At 39.5% G+C, this 15,057-nt stretch overlaps 1 protein-coding gene across 6 annotated transcripts in view; it reads right to left on the bottom strand.

Moving 5' to 3' along the window:
• Nucleotides 1-15,057, bottom strand: part of acbd5a (acyl-CoA binding domain containing 5a) — an 89,250-nt gene that overhangs the window by 30,554 nt on the left and 43,639 nt on the right. For 5 of the 6 annotated variants that reach the window (XM_048554500.2, XM_048554540.2, XM_048554523.2 and 2 more), the window contains 3 exons: nucleotides 7,323-7,440; nucleotides 7,089-7,121; nucleotides 4,090-4,233 (listed from right to left, as the gene is read on the bottom strand). In XM_048554500.2, the coding sequence (XP_048410457.1) occupies nucleotides 4,090-4,233; nucleotides 7,089-7,121; nucleotides 7,323-7,440 (295 nt within the window). The remainder of the gene's footprint in view (nucleotides 1-4,089; nucleotides 4,234-7,088; nucleotides 7,122-7,322; nucleotides 7,441-15,057) is intronic. The other variant, XM_048554508.2, reaches the window with a different exon arrangement.

The following is a 15,057-nucleotide window of genomic DNA, read 5'->3' as shown; positions in this document are numbered from 1 at the left end:
GATTCAGTGATAAGTAACAAATTAAAATTAGTTAACACTTGGTGTTGTGCTTGGCCAAGATGGCAGACCCTCAATTGGTGTGAGGTGGGAAACATGTGGGGACAGGGGCCTCCATTCATAATGAGGACCTAGGAAAGACATACCACAAACCCTTTCATTTATCACTGCTTTCAAGTGCATACTGGAAACAGGCTTTCATACCAGCCATCGAACCTGACTAAATAATCAAATCATTAAATTGCCTTCTTAAAATGCCCAAAAAATTGAGCAGACAATCCACTCAACGCCTTCCCCTTGCACACAAAGTTGCAACAGGATGTGCACAGATGGATGGGTACAAGGCATGCTACTAATGGCTGAAGACATAATATTATGGGAATAATATTATTGATCTTAGAAGGAATCAAGGGCTACAGGGAGCATGCAGGGAAGTGGAGCTGAAATGCCCATCAGCCATGATTTAAATGGGGGAGTGGACTTGATGGGCCGAATGGCCTTCCTTTCACTCCTATGTCTTATGGTCTTACGGTCAAAGCGCTTGCTTTCCCACCTTCAAAATTCAGCTCAGAGGGGCAATATATAGACAAATACAAACGGACTGGCATGAATGAGATGGTTAACACGTGTCGGACAACTTTAATTGGATCTCTGAGGAGGCCACGAAAATAGTTAATAAATATGTCAATAAGAATGTTGTTTATTTGGATTTCCAGAAGCATTTGATAATGCGAGTTTTGAGAAGATTTGTAGCTCAGGTTGAGGTTCTGGATGTGAGTTTGCTCGCTGAGCTGGAAGGTTAGTTTTCAGACGCTTCGTTGGAGGCTCACTGATGATGTTACCCAGAATGGTGACGAAACGTCTGAAAACTAACCTTCCAGCTCAGCGAGCAAACTCACATCCAGCATTCGATAAAGGTTTGTCACAAGGGGGTACTAGCAAAATTATAAGTGCGTGAAACTGCAAGTAACCTTGTGTCACAAACTGACAAATAGACAGGTCGTAGGAGAGAAATGATAAAAAGGGCTTCTGCGATTAGTGAAATAGGACATGTGTACTGGTCTCATTATTTTACTATATTATGTATTATTCATAAATTACTGACTAGGTGGAAGGACTGGGAGACTTTTATGTTTTAGTTTACAAACTATCAAATTTGAAGAGCCGAGCAGACATTTTTTATTAAAGATAACAAAGTGTGGAGCTGGATGAACACAGCAGGGCAAACAGCATCTTAGGAGCACAAAAACTGATGTTTCGGGCCTAGACCCTTCATCAGAAAAGGGGGATGGGGAAACGGTTAAGCGTCTAGGCCCAAAATGTCAGCTTTTGTGCTCCTAAGATGCTGCTTGGTCTGTTGTGTTCAGCCAGCTCCACACTTTGTATCTCGGATTCTCCAGCATCTGCAGTTGCCATTATATCAGACATTTTTTATTATTACTTTTCATTCATGGGATGTGGGTGTCGCTGGATGGGCATTGCTGGCTGGGCCAGCATTTATTGCCCTTAGATTGCCCTTCTCTAATTGCCCAAGGCAATTAGATGAATTAAAAGGCAACCATATTGCTGTGGGTCTGAAGTCACATTCATGCCAGACCAGGAAAGGATGACAGAGTCCTTCCCTAAAGGACACATATGTTTTTCTAACAAACAACAATGTTTGATGTTCGTTTTTCTCTTAATTCCAGATTTTTATTAAATTCAAATTCCACCAACTGCCATGGTGGTATTTGAATGCAGATCTCCAGAAGGTTGCCTGGGTCTGTGAACTAATAGTCTAGCGATAATACCAGTAGGCCATTGTTTCTCCAAGGTAAACAAAGTTACAAAGGCATATAAACTGATTCAATGCAGAAGATTACACCAGACAGGGTTCAATGGTTGGTGGTGGAGAGGTTGAAAAGTAATCATAGTTGTTGCGAGGCTAAGAGCTGGAGTGGAACAAAGGAATTTGGGGTCTCTTATGCACAAATCAATGAAGACTGGCTAGATGCCCTTCAGCAAGGCTTACTAAATTCATCACTAAATCTCTGAAAGATAGACTGGCCTTGAACACAAGCACAAAAATCACCAGAATAATACTGAAGCATAAAGAGTTAAACAATAACAACAGGTTGCAAAAACTTGGTTCGTATCTCGAGTTAAGAAAATCAAGGTTCTTATCTAAATCACGCTAATTCTAGTTCAAATTGATAAAAGAATTTCCATAGGGTAGATACAGATAATCTACTTCTTGTAGAAAAATGTAGGACAAGAAGGTACAGTATTAGAACAAGAATATCTAGGAGTGAAACTGGGTAACAGTCATTTACAAGAATAAAGTAGAAATCTGTAATAAAGGCTGTGAATGCTGGGCCAATTAAAGTTTACAAGATTGAGGCTGATAAACTTGGGTTGGGTAACGGTCTCAAGTGAAGTAGACTAGAAGGGAAGCAAATGGAATGGAGGCAAACAGCAGCTGTTACCTAACTGAACTGTAGAACATTCAGAAGAAGCTTATAGTCCACCTTTCTTCCTCTATAAGAGATGGGGGATTGTTTCTCTTTAAATTCAAAGTAAATTACATCAAGTTAATACAAGTCACACTTACCATTTGCGCTTTGGCTGAATGTCTTCCCTGAGCAGCATAAAAAGATTAGCAAGCTCAACACTACTCAAAAATCTTTACTGTAATATTTATATATTTTAATACATCCTAGGAATTCCATCAGTTTAAAAAATTATCAGAACTAAACGGCTCCATTTTGTAACATGCTTTTACATTTATTTTACTGTGATTCCTTTGAGCTGTTATTTGAGCACTGGTCAAAACACTCCATTCACTTAACTAAGCCATCCAATTTTTCTGCTGATAAAGTTAAAAGACATTATTGAAGAAATCAGAGTTAATGTTTCGGGTCCAGTGACTCTTCAAGAGAACCTGAACTGGACCGGAAATATTAATTCTGATTTCTCTCCACAGATGCTGCCAGATCTTTTGAGATTTTCCAGCAATTTCTGTTTTTATTTCTGAACTTCAGCACCTGCAGTTCTTTCGGTTTTTCATAAATTAGCTTGGCAGGATGATCAAGAACAGATTATGCGACGTCATAATTAAATTGAGAAAAAGTAAGTTAGTATAATAAATGGTTACAACATACAATAAAATGAAGTGTTGTGACAGTAGAATGAATGCTTTCCTGAAAAATTTAATCCATGATTTGCATAGACCGAGTGACTTCCATACTAGAGTTGTTGATCTGTATTTGAGTTTCTGGAACAAATTGGTGGGGTTGATTGTAATTCCAAGTTTTTGGAATTTACATTTCAATTGAAGGAATATGCATTAAGATGTGTTATATAGTTATAGTGGATGCAGGTATAGCAGAAAAATCAGCTACCTTATGGAGCATTCACAAATCCCAATTTCCAACAATAACACTCGACCGTAAATCACTTTCATAATTAACAGAAATCAGTGTTACTTTATCTAGTAAATACTATGAAGAACACCATTCTGTGTTTATAATTTCACTTTAGAATAATAATTGCCTGCAGTAATTAGCTGTCAGGTCAGCTGCAGCATGCTGAGACAATCAGCCATAGCAGTAAAGCAACAATATTTCATGCATCCTTCTAAGATGTTACAGTTTGTGCAATAGCTGAAGTGGGCAAGTATAAACCCGTAAACTGCAACAGCAGAAGAAATAAGGCAGAAACAGCTGCTTTAAACAGTCAAAGCCCAATACACAAGTCAGCTGGTTAGGAACAGCCTACTCTACACTTCAGTGCTATTTTGTTCCAAACTGCCAGAACATTAGTCATAATGTTACTGGGCAAGTTTCCAAGCAAGTGAAAATCTTGCAGTAAATCCGTACTAATATTATAAACTTGCACACTAATCTGTAGTTTCTAAACATCTGCTAAAGGTAGTTATTCTTGTAATTCAAGATATTTGTGAGTTTACCAAAAATATGAAATTCAATCTCTGCACTTAAAAAAATTAAATAATTAATGCATTCCACACAGACTGTGCTCTGAATGTCGATGTTATTATAGAATATTTTTGTATAATTTAAAAAATTGCAATCAAGGCATTTACCATATTTTTACCTGTATTATCATCAGCATCTGTTATATCATCATCATCAGCATCATCGTCATCTTCCTGTTCAGATTCTGCACCGCTATCATTGCCTTCAACCTTTCCATTCATTTTCTTACAGTTCTTGGGTGAGCTGAAAACTTCACCAAGATCTGGATATTTGAGAAGAAGCAGATAAAGACATCAAATATGGGACAAAGGCAAACGGCAAATGTTAGAAATTTTGCATGATCTAACAATTTACACTAAATTCCAACTTAGTCGTCCACTTAATTTGCCTAAATTTTCTGAAAGCTGTTAATCTTCACTGGCTCTTACCCGACTTATGCAGTTACAAATTTAAAGCCCCATCCCTGGACATAGATTTTCCTGAGGCAGGGTGAAAAGAGGTGGCAATGGTCCTCGTGATGGAGAGGATATGAGGTCAAAAGCTAAGGGAGGAGTAAAACAGGATGCTAATGGTGCAAAAGGTTTGATTGAATTGTGTACCATTTGGTAGAGAAGGTCGTGCAGTTAGCAGGGTTGGAGGTCTTCCCAATATTTAAATATATGGAATTGAGGCTCATCCAGGAGTGCATGTCAGAAACGTAGGATCTCAATAAACAGGAGCATTGGAGCATGGAAAACAGAGATGACATTTGACATTGGGCTGATAGCCATCATTGTAACAGGAAAGCTGACACTGCAAATATAGCACGTAAATTAGTGAGAGGAGCATGCGAATTTAGTTCCTTTTAGGAGTAGGATTAATGAGTACTAAAGTGACAACATGGGGACAAGTGCTGGAAGAGATGTTCCAATTTAATTACTATTATGCACTTACATTAACGTTACTTCTGTGGGAATGAAAATCAACACATCTTATCCTATTTTTATTGTAAAGCAGAATTTCAAACTTTAGCTAAGCAAATTACTGCTTTTGGATCTAAATTAAAATTATCTTGCTGATCTTTTTGGGCAATCCCTCAGGAGTAAAAATTACTTGCTTCCACAACTGGATTGTAAGATCCGAGAAATCTAATATGCGATCTACAGACTATGCCACACGTGGAGTAGATGATGCTTGATGGATCAGGTATTCATTTTTTTGGCAGTTTGCATCCTCTATCCAACACCTTAACATCACCCACGTCTTCATAACCAAGTTGCTCAATAGTTTAGCATCTTCCTAAGCTAACCTTATCCATATTGGTTCATTACAAACCAGAGATTCACATGAGTCAGCTGGATTGTTTGACATGATAAGGGTTGTTATGATGGCATACTTTAAGCATTTCTACTTCTAAAGTGTCTCCTGCTTTCTCCGAATTCTGAGGAACATCATCACTTTAGGAGTCTGATTTCAGCATATAACTAGCATGCTCTTCTCACTGAAGCCAGTTGAGTGACTAGTTTACTGAATCTGGGTACTTTGACTTGAAAAAGGCTGCAGCTATTGGACCATTCTACCTGCCAAACTTTGAATCTTCTGAATGCATCAATGGTTGGACTACTCTTGAGTTTTGAGGTAACTGATGCAAGTTGCCAAAGCATTTGAAGCATGTAGGAACAAGGGGATTACCTTAATTTCAAATTTGAGATTGTAAACATCAAATGTTATTTATTTTCGGTCTCCATTAACCTGGTCCTCAAAACAACAGAAGCATTTCTAAGTCACTCGCCTTAGTGCAAACTTTGAATTCGAATTTTTGAAATAGCTTTTACCTCAAAATCTCTCAGTCTCCATCACTGGAAGCTATACTGTACCTGTAGAATCTGCAAAACCCTAAAGTGCACCCAGAAGGACCTGCAGAGCATTTATTGGTTTCTTAACTGGAAACACAGTCATCGGTTTGATGAAAACAACTGTGGGATATAGAACTGGACTGAAAACCAGTGCAAAACCTTGAAAGACTGAAAAATTTATCATGTTAAGAAAATAAGCAGCAGTCTTGTAGGTAGCTGACGGCAACAATACAACATAAAATCCATGGTGTAAAGAACATGAGCGGCAGTATGCAGAAACTAAGCTCCAGGTCATTGTTGACTCCTTCTACAAAGTGTATGACACCATGGACCTTTCATTAAGTTTACAAACAATGTAAAATTCTCTTCTAACCAGCTTTAAATGCACTATACAACCCAACATGGATTAAAATCAATGTAGAGGTCTTGGAAAGTTTAGAGCATTTTATGTATCTTGGGAGCCTCCTCTCAATGAAAGCAGACATGGACAAAAATGACCACCACCTTCAAATAAGGTGCCAGCTTTGTTTTCAGTTAACTGAAGGAAATAATATTCGAGGACAAAATATCTTTAAAATGATAGTTTCCACCTAACATTTGAGAAATCAACTCTTAAATTTAAAAAGAGATTTAACAGTGTAGTCACAGGTTTAACTTGAATTACAAAGTCAATTTTTGCAGCAATTATATGAAATGGTTTTAAAATATAAAATACGATCTACGGTTTAAACTTCTTTGACTTATGCAAATTTGTTGCACGATTGCTGTTACATTGGTTGAGTGAATAAAAACAGCAAAACAAATTTTTTTTGGGTTTAAAAATAATTCAACTTAAAACAACTGGTTTCTGTTTTATGCAAAATGCCTTTAATCTTAACGTCATTTACTGAAGATCGCTACTGCAGCAAAAATAAACAAATGCAAAATTTTCAATTGCTCTGATTCAAATTCAAACTCAACTAGTTAAATGTGACATGACCACAGCACCCAAGGATCAACTCTGGACTAAATGATAGCTTTAAAAAAAAGTACAAATTTCCTATTTTTTCCTCCAGAATAAAAATTGAACCTCATAAATTTGAACCAATAAAAAATTGAACCTTGTTCATCCTCAATGGCCCTCTCAGATAGGTTTGTGCCTTATGGATGATGCCTATGGATTATTTATTTGAAATCATCCAAGTTTCAGAAAGTGCTTTCAACAATAGAGGCAGCAGTAAAAAGTATTCTACCATTCAAACTAAGCAATGTTTAAGGAAAATGCATTTGGAATAATCCTTACCTTCAAGTGATTTAATCACTTTCTCCAATCGGCCTGCACAGTCAACGCAGGATGCAGGAAGTAGAACATCAGAACACATTATTTAAATGTGTTTGAAACAAATGATAATGTAATGTTCTTTTTACAACAGAAAATATACTATTTTCATGTAGTGTTATGGTAAACATAAACAAAGAGTTCAAACAATTAATTAAAATTAATGGAAACGTTATACGACTTTCTAAACAATCTAACCTGATGAAATTGCATAGGGCGATATTGGTTGTTTTTTGTCATCAACAAGTTCATAGAATGGTCCAAGAACACGAAGTAGCTCCTCCACCTCCTCAGTCATTGGCATGGATTCAACGATCTATAATGTGAAAAACAGATAATTCATAATGCTGCTATTCTCAAGTCTGAACTCTATTCCATGCCCCAGAAAGAACACTGAATTAGAGCTGGAAAATTCCATTCAGCAGCAAGTATGACATCTGGAACTGCAAGAAAATAACCTTAATTGTGTTCCACCATTGCAACATATCAACATGTCTTCTAAGTAGGCCCTTTAAAACAACATGGTTGAATCAAGCATGTGAAACGGGAGGAAATGGCAAGGAAATAAGCAAAAAGCAATTTACAAGCACAGTTCATATACTTGACTCATAGCTGCACAATGCTAGAAATAATCACAAGTTCAATTTCTGTAATTCCCACATATTACAATTGTCAAAAAAGGAAATTAATTTGAGTAAGCTTAGACAGGTTAGACACAGAAAGATTATTTTCCCTTGATGGAGAGTCTAGGTCCAGGGGGCATAATATCAGGATAAACGACTCTTCATTTAAGTCAGAGGTGAGGGGGAATTTCTTCTTTCAGAGCACGGTCAATCTGTGGAATTCTTCACCGCAGAGGGTTGTAGAGGCTAGGTCATGACATAATTTCAAGGCTGAAGTAAACAGATTTTTAAGCAGGAAGGGAATCAAGGGTTATGGGGAAAAGGCAAGAAAGCAGATTTGTGTGTTTTCAGATCAACCAATGATCTCACTGAATAGTATGACAGACTCAATGGGCTGATTAGCCCATTTTGCTCCTATGTCTCTTAACCTTACATAAGTTATAAGAAGTTGAGACTTTGGCACTAATCCCTTAGTAAAACACTTGTTACCTCTTCCCAACCAGAAAAAGACTGATCTAACCTTACTCTAAATCCTAGATAACAAGGTGCATCAGCTTTCCTGCTCCTCTGATGCTGCTTGGGCTGCTGTGTTCATCCAGCTCGATACCTTGTTATCTCAGATTCTCCAGCATCTGCAGTTCCTACTACCTCTTACTCCAAATCCTGCTTGGCTAGTCAACCTTTGAACCCACTATACCGGGAACTTTTATTTTTTGCAATATTCTTTTATCTGATGTCTTATGAAAAGGCCTTCTGAAAGTCGAAGGACAATAAATCCAGTAGTTCCCCTTTATATTACAGTACAGATTACTTCCTCAAAAAACTCCAATAGATTGCTTAAACATAATTCCCATTCACAAAACCATGCTGACTCTGTCAAATTACTAAGAAATTTTCTAAGTGTCATGCCACAACATTCAACAATAGATAACTTTTTGAACAAGTATATTTGCTGTTTTCCAATCTAATGGGTCCTTCCTCAAATCTAGGAAAAGCTTTAAAACCCTAGGATGAAGTCCATTAGGATTCACAGATTTATCAACCTGTAGTTCTCATAGTTTGCACAGTATTTCTTCTCTGGTCAGGCAAAGTGATAGTATACTTGTAATGTTACTGGACAAGTTCCAAATTCCCAGGCAAACATTCTGGGGACACAGAGTTGAATCATGCCATGATTTGAATTCAGTAAAAATCTGGGATAAAAAGCTAGCTTAATGATGACACAGAAATATAGCAAGTAGGGGCATGCTCTTTGAACCCGATCCACCATTCAATAAGATCATGGATGGTCATCCAACTCAGTACTCGGTTCCTGCTTTGGCCCCATGAACTTTGTCTAACTCCTTGAAAACAATCAAGGTTTAAGCCTCAACTACTTGCTGGAGCTTGCCATTTTGTAGGTGAAGAAATTTCTCATCTCAGTCCTAAATAACCTACCCCATATCCTTAGACTGTTATTCCTACCTCTGGATTCCCAATCATCAGGAACATCCCTCCTTGTTTAGTACATCGAGTCCTGTTAGAATTTTATGATTTCAGTGAGATCACCCCTCATTCTTCTAAATTCCAGCGAATACATTCCTCATTGATCTAGTCTCTCTTCACACGTCATGACCATGTAACCTTGTCAATTGGCATAAAAATCCATCTGGTTCACTTATGCCTTTTAGGAAATTTGCCATCCTTACCTGTTCTAGTCTACACAGCAGCACCAAACGACGCATTGTGAGTAACTCTAGAATGACCTCTGGGTAATTAAGGATGGGTAATAAATGCTGGCGTAGCCAGGTAAGACTCATGCCGTGACCAATTTTTAAAAAAATCTGCAGCAATTTGTTTGCAGTTTTCCCACCTATTTCCTGAGTTTACAGCTATTTCTCGGATGTCAATTATAGCCTGTATAGTATAATTATTACACTTGTTCAATTCAAGTGCCATATCCTTATTTGCATATTAGTTCCTCAAACTCACTTTCTATAGGATCAGCATTCACTTATTAACTCCTTTTTGAAAAAAGGATCAATTGAAGCTCCCATAATAGAACATAGAACATAGAACAGTACAGCACAGAACAGGCCCTTCAGCCCACGATGTTGTGCCGACCATTGATCCTCATGTATGCACCTTCAAATTTCTGTGAACATATGCATGTCCAGCAGTCTCTTAAATGACCCCAATGACCTTGCTTCCACAACTGCTGCTGGCAACGCATTCCATGCTCTCACAACTCTCTGTGTAAAGAACCCACCTCTGACATCCCCTCTATACTTCCCTCCAACCAGCTTAAAACTATGACCCCTCGTGTTAGCCATTTCTGCCCTGGGAAATAGTCTCTGGCTATCAACTCTATCTATGCCTCTCATTATCTTGTATACCTCAATTAGGTCCCCTCTCCTCCTCCTTTTCCCCAATTAAAAAAGTCTGAGCTCAGTCAACCTCTCTTCATAAGATAAGCTCTCCAGTCCAGGCAGCATCCTGGTAAACCTCCTCTGAACCCTCTCCAAAGCATCCACATCTTTCCTATGATAGGGCGACCAGAACTGGACGCAGTATTCCAAGTGCGATCTAACCAAAGTTTTATAGAGCTGCAACATGATCTCACGACTCTTAAACTCAATCCCCCTGTTAATGGAAGCCAAAACACCATATGCTTTCTTAACAACCCTGTCCACTTGGGTGGCCATTTTAAGGGATCTAGGTATCTGCACACCAAGATCCCTCTGTTCCTCCACACTGCCAAGAATCCTATCCTTAATCCTGTACTCAGCTTTCAAATTCGACCTTCCAAAATGCATCACCTCACATTTATCCAGGTTGAACTCCATCTGCCACCTCTCAGCCCACTCAACCCATCTCTGCATCCTGTCAATGTCCCACTGCAGCCTACAACCGCCCTCTATACTGTCAACGACACCTCCAACCTTTGTGTTATCTGCAAACTTGCTGACCCATCCTTCAAGCCTCTCATCCAAGTCATTAATAAAAATTACAAACAGTAGAGGCCCAAGGACAGAGCCCTGTGGAACTCCACTCACCACTGACTTCCAGGCAGAATATTTTCCTTCTACTACCACTCGCTGCCTTCTGTTGGCCAGCCAATTCTGTATCCAGACAGCTAAGTTCCCCTGTATCCCATTCCTCCTGACCTTCTGAATGAGCCTACCATGGGGAACCTTATCAAATGCCTTACTGAAGTCCATATACACCACATCCACAGCTCGACCCTCATCAACTTTTCTAGTCACATCCTCAAAGAACTCAATAAGGTTTGTGAGGCATAATAAGGTTTGTGAGGCATGACCTGCCCCTCACAAAGCCGTGTTGACTGCATTTAATCAAGCCATGCTCTTCCAGATGGTCATAAATCCTACACCTCAGAATCCTTTCTAACACCTTGCAGACGACAGACGTGAGACTTACTGGTGTGTAATTGCTGGGGATTTCCCGATTTCCTTTCTTGAAGAGAGGAATTACATTTGCCTCTCTCCAGTCCTCAAGTACGACTCCAGTGGAGAGCAAGGATGCAAACGTCCTCGCAAGTGGCAAAGCAATTGCATTTCTCGCTTCCCAAAGCAGCCGAGGACAAATCTGGTGCGGGCCTGGCGACTTGTCAATCTTAATGTTTGCCAAAATTTTCAGCACATCAGCTTCCTCTATCTCTATCCATTCCAGCATGCACACCTGCTCTTTAAAGGTTTCATTCACTACAAAGTTTGTTTCTTTCGTAAAGACAGAAGCAAAAAACTCATTTAGGGCTTCCTCTACCTCCTCAGACTCCACACACAAGTTCCCTATGCTATCCCTGATCGGCCCTACTCTTTCTTTGACCATTCTCTTATTCCTCACATAAGTGTAAAATGCCTTTGTGTTCTCCCTGATTCCTTCTGCCAAGCCTTTCTCGTGCCCCCTCCTGGCTCTCCTCAACATACACAATTATCATTGACCTGCTGTAGCCAAGGTGTTTTGTTAAACGATCAGTTAACCAGTATTTCAATAATTTTTTTATTACTTCATTGAATAGTATTTACACAGAAGTATGTTGCTTCCCTCTCCAAGTGCATGGTCATCCTCAAATTCAGCCATCACCCATGGTTTCTCTTATCTCTCTAGTAAAATGCAGCCCTCTGGTTTGGTAGGGCTATGGTGACATTAACAATGACTAAGGATCAGGTACCAGGAAGAAATTATCTGACACAATAGGTTTGCTAGGTTTTCTGAGGAATGGTGAAAAAAGAATTCACACAAGTGATTACAGATGGGAACATAGTACCTCAGAATTGTTGAGGCAGGTTCATTCGCAACATGGGAAAGAAAACGAGATGGTTATTTGAAAGGGAGCAATGTTAAGGGAAGAACTCTCATGCCATCTTAGGAGTGTTGCCCTTTATTCATTATTCCAATGACTTGCTGACCTCTTTTAAAAACCAAAACACATTGATATTCACAAAACTGAGAAAGCGAGTTGGCCACAAAACAAAAAAAATCTTCAGTTCAGAAAATGTGGTGGTGAGCTACCTTCTTGAACCATTTCTCCAGTAAGGAAGGCTTTTTATTGCTGGCTCTCTTTTAACTAATCTCTCCTGCACCCAGTTCATTGTCTTACTTTATAAAAGACAACAAGACAAAGAAACTGGACAAAATATCCTAAGCAATGATTTGTAGGGGTTTAGTATAACCTTTTTGCAATTGCACTTCATAAGCCTATTATTAAAGCCTATAAAATCAGACATTTTTTGCTGTTATACATTCTCTTCTCCCTGTCCTGAGCTACATAGCTTCGAGAGGTAAGTCATCTTAAGACCAAAAGACAAAGGAGCAGAGGTAGGTTGCTCAGCAATTGAGTCCACTCTGCCATTCCTCAAGCTGCTAATTCTCAAATCTACTTTTTTGCCTATGCCCCCGCTCAAATCACTTTTGATTCCCTTACTGATTAAAAATCTGCCTATCACACCTTTGAATGTACAAAATGACACAGCTTCGATAGCCTTCTGTGGTACAGAATTCCACAGCTTCACTACCCTCACAGAAAAAAAAGCCAATCACAGCTGTCCTAACTCGATGACCCCTTCAGAAAGGGTTCTAAAGGGCGTGGCTGAGAATAAAGGGTGAGAACATACTGCACATGTCATCTTTTGAGTCCTTTAGAGGTGAAAAGTCTAACCACTGAAGCAATAGCCCAGCAGGAGGTTAGGAAAATGTCATGATCACGAACCCATCAAATTTAACAAAATTTCAATCGTCTGTAGCCTTAGCTCTTCACTATGGAAGCAAATCACATTAATCATTTCAAACAGAAGTATTAAAAAAAAGTACAATACAAACCTAGCCAAAAACCACCTAATGTCAACAGTTAGATGGTGGAATATAAAATAATTGGCAAGAAAACACCACTTCAGCCACTGGGTCAACTTCCAGACCCAAATTCCTCATTGTACATTTTGTTGTATATGCAGTTAAACCAAGTCTGAGCCTCAGCATGGGGTAGGTTTATTGCCACCATCTTCTAAGTGTAGGGGTTTCCAGGGCCTGCTTAGTCTAGTGTGATAGAGCGAAAGAACCTAATGGTTTTCCTTTATTCATTCATGGGATGAGGGTGTCACTAATCATGCAGCATTTATTGCCCATCCCCAATTACCCAGAGGGCAGCTCAGAGCCAACCGCACCGCTGTGCGTCTGGAGTCACATGCAGGCCAGACCAGGCAAGGATGGCAGCCTCCCTCCCCAAAGGACAGCAGTGAATGAGATGGGCTTCCTGATAATCAACAACAGATTCTTAGTCATCATGAGATTCTTAATTCCAGACATTCACCGAATTCAAACTCCACCATCTGCCGCGGCAGGCCTGAACCCGGGTCCCTATAATCTATATTAATATATCCAGCTGGCTTTCTCTAATTTTCCCTTCTTATCAATCTTTACATAATTCCTTTATTTTTGTATTATGTTCAAATTGTCTAGCTTGTGCCCATTATACTGTGTTTTTTTTAAAAAAGTTTCATGCAGTATTTAAGTAGTCATTGACAGTAGTTCCTCCCTTTGGAATTTTGCTTTCTTTGTATATATCTAGGCTGCGCATGTTGAAATATCCCCTTACGTGTTCGCCAGTGCATCATGATCGACATATAGAACATAGAACATTACAGCACAGTACAGGCCCTTCGGCCCTCGATGTTGTGCTGACCTGTCATACCGATCTCAAACCCATCTAACCTACACTATTCCACGTACGTCTATATGCTTATCCAATGACGACTTAAATGTACCTCAAGTTGGCGAATCTACTACCGTTGCAGGCAAAGTGTTCCATTCCCTTACTACGGTCTGAGTAAAGAAACTACCTCTGACATCTGTCCTATATCTTTCACCCCTCAATTTAAAGCTATGCCCCCTCGTGCTCACCATCACTATCCTAGGAAACAGGCTCTCCCTATCCACACTGCCTAATCCTCTGATTATTTTATATGTTTCTATTAAGTCACCTCTCAACCTTCTTCTCTCTAATGAAAACAGCCTCAAGTCCCTCAGCCTTTCCTCGTAAGACCCTCCCTCCATACCAGGCAACATCCTATTAAATCTCCTCGCACCCTTTCCAAAAGCTTCCACATCCTTCTTATAATGCGGTGACCAGAACTGTACACAATACTCCAAGTGCGGCCGCACCAGAGTTTTGTACAGCTTCACCATAACCTCTTGGTTCTGGAACTCGATCCCTCTATTAATAAAAGCTAAAACACTGTATGCCTTCTTAACAGCCCTGTCAACCTGGGTGGAAACTTTCAAGGATCTGTGTACATGGACACCAAGATCTCTCTGCTCATCTACACTACTAAGAATCTTACCATTAGCCCTGTACTTTGCCTTCCGGTTACTACTACCAAAGTGCATCACCTCACACTTGTCTGCATTAAACTCCATTTGCCACCTCTCAGCTCAACTCTGCAGTTTATCTATGTCTCTCTGCAACCTACAGCATCCTTCGTCACTATCCACAACTCCACCGACCTTAGTGTCGTCTGCAAATTTACTAACCCATCCTTCTACGCCCTCATCCAGGTCATTTATAAAAATGACAAACAGCAGTGGACCCAACACCAACCCTTGCGGTACACCACTAGTAACTGCTCTCCAGGATGAACATTTCCCATCAACTACCACCCTCTGTCTTCTTTCAGCAAGCCAATTTCCGATCCAAACTGCTATATCTCCCACAATTCCATTCCTCCACATTTTGTACAATAGCCTATTGTGGGGAACCTTATCGAACGCCTTGCCGAAATCCATATACACCACATCAACTGGTTTACTCTCAT

This window comes from Stegostoma tigrinum, chromosome 2 (assembly GCF_030684315.1).
Source record: "Stegostoma tigrinum isolate sSteTig4 chromosome 2, sSteTig4.hap1, whole genome shotgun sequence".
Lineage (NCBI taxonomy): Eukaryota > Metazoa > Chordata > Chondrichthyes > Orectolobiformes > Stegostomatidae > Stegostoma > Stegostoma tigrinum.
This window is presented reverse-complemented; position numbering and strand designations above follow the sequence as displayed.